The sequence below is a fragment of the Pteropus vampyrus genome, unplaced genomic scaffold, assembly GCF_000151845.1.
Source record: "Pteropus vampyrus isolate Shadow unplaced genomic scaffold, Pvam_2.0 Scaffold34, whole genome shotgun sequence".
NCBI classification, from domain to species: Eukaryota; Metazoa; Chordata; class Mammalia; order Chiroptera; family Pteropodidae; genus Pteropus; species Pteropus vampyrus.
Window position 1 is genome coordinate 5,607,629 of NW_011888815.1, and position 8,550 is coordinate 5,616,178.

General features: G+C 51.8%; 1 protein-coding gene across 1 annotated transcript in view; it reads right to left on the minus strand.

The window, feature by feature from the left end:
• Positions 1-706: 706 nt before the first annotated feature.
• Positions 707-8,550, minus strand: part of IGF1R (insulin like growth factor 1 receptor) — a 295,325-nt gene continuing 287,481 nt past the window's right edge. The window contains exon 20 of the mRNA XM_023528984.1: positions 707-7,945. Coding sequence (XP_023384752.1) covers positions 7,564-7,945 — 382 coding nt within the window. The 3' untranslated portion in view covers positions 707-7,563. The remainder of the gene's footprint in view (positions 7,946-8,550) is intronic.

The following is an 8,550-nucleotide window of genomic DNA, read 5'->3' on the forward strand; positions in this document are numbered from 1 at the left end:
TACATCTGCCGCCTGCAGCTCGCTGGGAGCCTCTAGGAATTCTCCGTGATCAGAGTTCAGTGAACAGTCAGCTGTCCTCCTGATGCGTCCCAGCGTCTCTGATCTAATTCTAGAACATCCACGCTGGTCTCCTCCGGACATGTGTTCACATTTCCCGCCATGACCATTCCCCCGGCAAAGACGATGCCACCGCCTAGATGGCAGAATCCCCCAAGCAGGCCGAGGGCGTCAGCCTGACACGAACTAACACGTTTGAGCACATGCTACATGTGCTCGCCCGGTTCTCACTGCCCCTCCGACGAGGCACGCGGGCTGTGAGGTACCAGCCAGGACATGGAAATGCAGAGTTCACGTCCTTTGCCCAGAGTCACCCAGCTCACACCTGCCTGGGCCTGACTTTCGTCAGTGGAAGGCATAGGAAAAGTCTACCAGTCAGTCAAAACGGAAGTACAGATTTCTGTATTTTAGGTATTCCGATTTTCTAGTAGCTGATTTAATGGAGTGAGAAAACAGAATCGTTTGTCTTCAGCAGTTTGCATGCTGAGAAGTTTCAGCTGTCAGAAATAAAGCGAAGCCTTCACACACAACACCTCCGAATGACATGTGTGAACACACATGCCACACGTAGCTCAGCTTCCCTGCCTCAGAGGCACGGTGATTCTTCCAGAAGGAAAGGCGGGAGAGGGACAAATTCAGAGACCAAAAATGCATACAGAATTCTTTTATTTAACTTAAACCATGTAGTACTTTAACTACTAGAAAAAAGCAGAGTAAGAGAAACTAAAGTTGCCTTAGCTTCAGCCATTCAAAATAGACAAAGTTCCTTTTTCATAATGTAAAGAATCCAGAGTATATCGCAATAATAGGAATAAATTCTTAACAACAGAATATACAAAAACATTTTGAAATTTTTTTTCATCTACTGATTTTTTTTTATATAAACAGAGGAATTTTTTTAGGAATAATTTATGCACAGAAAGTCATTTTATGTAACAAATTGGCCATGTTATTACCTTTTTTTAAACTTTTTTTTAAAAAACTTTTTTTAAACAAGAAAACTCAGAAAATGCATTATTTGCGATGCATCCATTCCATCGCTCCTTCTGTTTATTTTTTTTTGTTATTTTGTTTTTTTTGTGTTTTTTTGTTTTTTTGTTTTTGTCCCAGAGGTAGACAAACTCTGGCAAACTTCTCACCTCAACCTCATTGGCTTAGAAAGCAGACAGGCGTTTTTGCCAAGCATCCGTTCCACCTGTGGATGTGTCTACGCAACACCAAACATCCGAATCCAAAGTTAAAAACGGAAAACCACCCGTTTCTGGACCTTTCTCCCGTGTGGCGCAAAACGCCCAGATATTTCCAATGCTGGGGGGTTTGTGGAGTTGTGTAGACATGGCCCAAAATCCATTGGGAGCTAGAGAAAACAGAGTCGAACAAACCAAAAAAATAAACTTTGCGTGTGTAGTTTTTGTTAAAAAGAACTTGTTTCGTATTGGAAAAACGTATCTTCGGTGTTCTGCCTTAAAAATGAATAAGGTCTCTCCGTCGTCATAACAGAGCATCAGTCATGACGTAAGGCGTGTAAGCAAACAGCCTGCGTGCACCAGACTTACCATCTTCCGTGTGATAATCTGTGTGCTGTGGTCGCTGTAACCACCACCGGCTGTGCGGTCGGTCCCAGCGTCCCCCTCGGCATTGCGTTTACGATGGTAAGAACCGAACCCATCAAACCAGATGCTGGAGAGTGCCCCAGGCACCGCTGGGCTGCCACGGCTCTGCCGTTTCCTTAGCCAATGAGTTTCTTTTCGTCTGTTAAAAGTAAAGTAAAAGCTACACTCCAGAGGAGAATGACCGGGAAAAGGCGATCCCTTTCCCAGCCAGACGGTTCTGGAAGACCAAGATACTGAAGATACAGAACTACTACTTCTTAAATCATCATTATTCCTTTGTTATAAACTAGGGCACAAAGCAAAGGGGCAAAGAGGGTGAAGCATGGCTTGGGTCAGGGGAAATATTCTTTTTTGGCATATTGTAAAGCTAGCTAGTAAACAAGTGTCCTAAAAAAAAATAATGGATCACAAACACACATTTGCACACAGAGAATAAAAGTGCCCTCAAATTATTTTCGGCGATTATAAACTACAAACGTTTTATAAAATTATTCTATGTCCTTACAAAAATGTGATGAAACATTTAATTAGTTCTTGTAAACCAGATCTTCGTCAACTGTCTACCCGTAAGCTACTGGACTTAAGAGCCCTATTGAAAACGCTAACGTGTGACTGATTAAAAAAAAAAAAAAAAAACAATGCTTACTGGAAAGGTGTGGACACACATAAATGTGAACATACAGATAAATGATCGTTATATTCTTGCATAAACAAAATAAAACAAAAACCCTAAAATCATGCCCCAGAACTGACCACCGACAGGTGCGATGCAGTTCGTGTTTTTACACAATTTGACTTAATTCCGCCACGACGGGTTCCAAAATAGGGTGCTAGGTTTATCTGTTGAAAGCAAACGCCCCACAGATGACTGTCGAGCCTCGATGTGTTCTGACACCTTCAGAAACCGTCAAGGTCAGAACGCGGCCCACAGTGCTTCCCAGCCCCGTACCCTTCTTCACGTCACGTCACGACCCGTCACAATGGCTTCCTCCCGCGCGGTCATTCCGCCATCAAGGAGTGTTCATCTGCTTTTTCTCTCAATGACCAACTAGTCATCTGAGCCAGAGGCCGAAAATGGAACCCTCTGGCCTGTCCAAGGTCTGTATCTTCAGCATCTCTGGCAACAGAGAGGTTCAATCTAAAAGACATCCTTTCGTGAAGTTCTCATTTGTACCACCAACTATGTCAGAGAAAGTTTGACTCTCGTCACTGGTTTTCAGCAAGTGGATCTCTGGTCCATATCTCTCAATGCCGCTTAGCCCAGGAAATGAAAAGACAGCCGACAAACACAAAAGGAACGTCAACGAAAGAACAAACCCCAAACCTTAAACGCGTTAACGGGGACGGCTGGAATGGGCCAAGGCACAGCACGGAGCGTTACTGTCAACTGGAAGGTGTTTATGTTTTGGAAAGGAGTTGACCCAACAGTGACAGCCGAGGACCTTGGACCGAGCATCCTAGCCTTCTCACCCATCTGCGCTAGGGTGGCCTTGCCACAGCAGCGGCCCGTGTGACGTACAGCCACCTGCCAGCAGAGGTCGGCTGCTGAGAAAGAGGCTTCGGTGGAACAAACTGGGCTAGAATTTGGCGTCATGCTTGGCTTGGAAATCATTTATCCCAAGCAAAACGTCACTTCCAGCCAAGCACGTTGCCACTGGGTATTTCCACAATTAGCCACTTTTCCCACCATTGAAATGTTGTCCCGAGTCACAACAAACAGGCTGGAGGGAGAGGCCAGTGTTGGCCGTGAACCCAGCCTTTTATCTTCCAAGGAGGGCACGCGTCCCAACCGCGTGCCAAACATCACGACATCCCATATAGGAGACCTGGGTGGCCTGGGTCTCACCCAGCTTGAAGTTCAACGTCTCCAGAATACACCAGCTCCCGCTGCCTCGGAGAAGGGCTGTGTGTGTTCATGTTCTAATGCTCACATCGATGCCACGATGTGCCTCAGTGGTTCATGTCACTTCAAGCAGTGCGAGCTGCTGTCAGAGGAGGTTACATGGAAAATGCCACAACTCAGCTTGATTAAATAATTGGGAGCATACGAAAGAGGGGGGAAAAAAAACAAAAAAAAGGGGGGAAAACAACAAAAAAATCAGGCTAGAACCGTGGAAAGTTGATGCCTTGGTACAGTCACGGCGGGTGATGCTCTGGTCCAATAAACCGACTGCACCGTCACACAAGCAAACTTTCTTTAAGTGTTTCTGAAGCGTTTGTTACGATGGGCACTACACTGCTCGTGTTTGCTTTCTACCTAAAGAAAAACCACCTACGTGAAACGAAACAACAGAACGACACCAACAACTCGGACAGTGGAAACGGAACCCTTATGACCAGCTGAATGCTCTAGAAATCCAGTTGTGGAAACCGGGAGGGAAGAGCGAAAGAGAGAGAGGAGGCCACTGTCCCACGGGGTCCCCTCGAGTGTGCGAGAAGAAAACCCTGATCCAGTGGTGTTTCTCAATGACCTTAAGACGCCCGGGGAATCGGGCACAGAGAGTGGAGTTCTCGGGGCAGGTTGAGGGGTGAGTGCTGGAACGTTCTGAGGAGCCGTCCACACCTGGCAAAGTCCCACACGTTCCCAGGTCAAATCGCCAGTGCCTGTGAGAGCAGCTTCTGGAATCAGAGACCACGCCGTCCACCCCTGTGAGCAGCAGGACGGCGGGACAGAGGCACGGCCCTGGTGGGAGGGGTGGCACCCCAGGAGGAGGCTTGGCGCTGACCACTGCCCCTTCCAGCCCGGAGGTTTGGTACCTGTTTGTTTTCCCCTGGGGGAGGAGGAAGTGAGGGTGAGGTTGAGAGAACAGCCGGGGGGAGGGAGAAAGGGCTTTTCTCTGTGGTACATTCTGGAAGGATTGGCTGGGAGGGCAGAAGCCTCTGCATTTAGCAGCAGGAGGCCTGGAGGACCCAGCTCGCAGACCCAGCTCGCTGAGACGGCCGCATTCTCGAGTGAAAGCATCACAGTGACAGCATGTCCCCGCCTGGCACAGGCCGAGCGTGAGGCCGCAAGGGCAGCGCCCCAAGGCCACACGCCGCGCCTTTGCGGGTGGGGTCCCAGCAGAGACCTCCCGTCCCTCGCCGCCTCCTGCCCTCGAAACCTGGGGATCTGTCCTCATTCAATCTGCGCAAAGCAGCTGGTTTCAGAGACAACCTGCGGGGACAGCCAAGGGGCCTCCCGCCGAGTGCTCTGGCTCCCCTCAGCTCCCAGCGGAGAGCGGGGGTCCTGGGCCAGGAGGGGGAGAACCCCGAGCCTCACGACCTCTGAGGGAACGAGTTAGGAGAAGAACAGAGGCGACGTCACACGCGACATCGCAGAGAAAGGCGAGCCGTTCGGAAGGAGTGGACAGGTGAGAAAGCGTCGCTCTGACCCCGGGACAAGCCTGGCCTGTCCCCGCGTCACCTGGTGTGTGTGTGGCCTGTGGTGTGGATGAGGTTACCGGTTATCAACGGCATATTGTCAGATGCTGAGAAATGTGAGATGTATTCCTTTTTGTATATACACATATAAAAAATAAAGAGTGAGGTAGATAAATGCTTGAAAAAAAAAAAGAAAAAAAAAACTGTCCTGTCTTACACACAGACACACAGACACAGACCCTTTTCTCGGTATTTCAATTCGTCATGGGGCTTCTCTACAATGATCGAAATTGGAATCAGAGAATAAAACTCCTAGACATACTACCTTCTTAATTAACTCGTTTCTTTTTCTCATTTTTGTTTTGAAGGGAAAAACTATGGGACTGGAACGAGTGACAGGAATCTCCAGTCACGACCAGCGATCACGTACTGGAGCTTTGTCCTTACTCGTGATTTAAACATTTCCATCCCAGGAGCGACTCTGGTGCTATCATCACTCTGGTGACAAGCGCTAAAAACTAAACAAAACAAAAGCCCCGGGCCCCGGGGACTTGAATTTCTGGCCACAGAGGAGAGTGTCTGCACCAGGGCCCCGGTCTCTGGGAGTGGGCGCGGGGCTCCTGGGCCACGGCGGGGCCGGCAGACCCCGCGGTGGGCTCGCTGACATCCCAGGATGCCGGCCTGCGCCCCAACCCCTGCCTGCACCGAGGAGGCCCCTGGGGGGCTCGCGAGTTCTAAGGACAGGGGGGTCGGTCTGCAGGGTGGTGGCAGAAGGCCACAGAGGGGCCCGCTGGACCACACTCCACGACACTCTTGGCCTCAGCAGCTGTTTTCGTGGGATGGAGGGATTAGCCACTTAAAAAACAAATAGTGATCCGAATGCCTAGTGTGTGCAGTTGGAACTGCTGTTGTACTGAAGGATTAAAAAGCAGATGCACGTGTGTCACAACCGAAACGCAGGCAAGGGGGAGAGATGCTGAGAGACCGCGGGTGAGGCCTGTCCACCGCGGCGGGCGCGGGGGACAGCGGACCTCCCTTCCTGACTTGAGTTTGCATGTCGTCGCGTCGCACTGTGGCTGACTCAGACGCCGTGCCCACTGAGCCTCGGGGTAGAACGTCTAACAGGGCCGGGGGCCGGGGGCCGGGGGCCGGGGAGGGGAGGACGTATTTATAAAAAGGCATCCAACAGTTCATGGCAGAGTATGCTAGATAAGGATCAACGACTAGGGACAGAGAGGGAGAAAGTCACGCACGCTAGTACGAAGCAGAAGAAGTTTCTTGGAGTGAGCAGAGGGAAGGGTAGACCTGAAGGCTTTCATAGAGTAAATCCACGAAGATAAAGAACAAAAAAAAATAGCAGCTTTTTTTTTTTTTCTGTACAGACGTATAGATGAATATCTGAACCGTAAAAAAGTTATAAAAGTGACGTTAAAGACGATGTGTATGCAAATGTTTCATGGTCGAACATAGAACTGTAAGAGCCACGAAGAAGTCCTAGTAACAGAGAAAATGTCAGCAGAGCTCAGAATGCTTGAATCCGTTTACTGCTTTTCTTGTCACTGTCGTTGTGGTGTTTGAATTTCTTTCCTTGCAAACCTGCATAAACAGCTGGGCTGAGGCCCCGGGGGGAGCGGGGAAGGACAGGAGACTGGCACGTGGATGACCTGTGCTCAAAGCCTGTCTGCCAGGCTCTGGACAGGGCCTGGGGGCCCGAAGGTGGGGGTGGGGGAGTGGGGCAGGGGAGCCAGCTCAGCTTCCCCCCATCTTCTCTGGACATCTCATTCCGTCCAGGCCCCCTGCCCCCCGCATACCCTAGTCGAAAGCAAACTGAGCTGTGTGAACGCGAGACTTGAAAAGAACACAAGGGGCTGAGCGGGTGCGGGATGGGGCGCATCGCCAGCGGGGGTCTCGCGGGAGCGACCCGGACCACGCTCGCCCCCCACCCCGCTGCCGGGAACAAGAAAACGGGCAGGGTCGCGAGGGAGAAAGCTCCGGGTTCGGGCGGAATTTGGCAGCGTGACAATGGTAAGCTGGGATGAATGATGGACGGCCCTTTTTAAGTTTCGTGTGTCCCTAAAAAAGTTAAAGACGGTTAAAAAATGCCATCTCTACGTGTGTTTTATAAAGACCTACGGTGACAGGCAGGCGCGTACGGGGGCCAGGGGGAGGGAGAACCATTTGCTCAGTCTGATTTGAAAAGGGCGTCTCGGCTGGGCTTGTGGCAAGTGTTTTTCCATTATGAAGCAGAGAGAGGAGACTCGATTCTCAGGTGTCCTGTTGCTTGCTATTCAGGATCGTCATGAAGTTTCTTAAAGGCCCACATCAGTTAAGGGTTCAGGTAGGAAAATAAAAAGCTGCTTGCATATTGAAAAAAGGAACATCCCAAGTATGTTTACTGCAGAGAAGCCGACTCCCCAGGCAGCGCGGCAGCTCTGAAGACCCACTGAGGTACACAGGAGGCTGCGACCGGACGAGAGCGCTCGCTGCCCACCCCCGCCGAGCGCGCGCACGTTACTGTTGCTGGGCCGCCAGGTCAGCAGGTGGACGACTGGGGCAGAGGCAGCGGCCTCTCGTTCTTGCGTCCCCCGTTCATGTGCGCGTAGGGCTGCCTGTCGTCGAAGCTGGCCCGGAGGACCAGCATGCCCGGGCCCGGGCCGTTCTCGGCCCTGTGTCCTGAGTGTCTGTCGGGCAGCGGCAGGGACAGCGACGAGGCCGACGGGTCCAGCGGGATGCTCTCCATGTTCTCCGGCTCCAGGTCCAGCTCCTCCATGTCGGGCGGCTTGTTCTCGTCGCTGTAGTAGAAGGACACCTCCTGGAAGCCGGGCTCCATCTCGTCCTTGATGCTGCCGATGATCTCCAGGAAGGACGGCCGCATCTTGGGGTTGTACTGCCAGCACATGCGCATCAGCTCGAACCTGCGGGGGAGAAGACACGCGCGATGGGCCGCGCCCAAGCCCCTTGCGCCCCCTCTCCCACCAGGCCCGGCGTTCCAGCTCCACGGCCCGAGTCGCCTCCGGCCTCTCCTGCCTGACGTCCCACCACCCAGGACCCTCCACGGTACGAAACCCGAACCCTCATTTCCTGAGCGGGACACACGTAGGCGCGCACAGAGTCCGTTATTACAGGTTATCACTTACAGTGACACGGCTAAGAAACTCAGAGAAATACAAAAAGCCAACTTCCCATTCGAAGCCTCTCTCGCAGCCAGTGATTAAACGCTCCTTCCAGAATCGGCATGCAGGAAACCTCTGGTTTCTCACGAAGAAGCGTGAGAAGCGATCGCAGCTTTCCCGACTGATCTCTCTTTTAATCCCACCTATGCTATTGCTAAGCTCCCTCCCGGTGGCAGGCACCCTGCGGGACAAGCAGAGTGAGGCGGGGCGGCCGGCCAGCCAGCAGGAGCCCACGTCCCGCTTTAGCTGGGTACTCTAGTTCGGGGACTGAGGCTGCCAGCTGAGGGCCCCCCAATGGCAGAGCTCATGACCAGGCCATGCTGAGCCGAATAAGACCCCAACGGGCC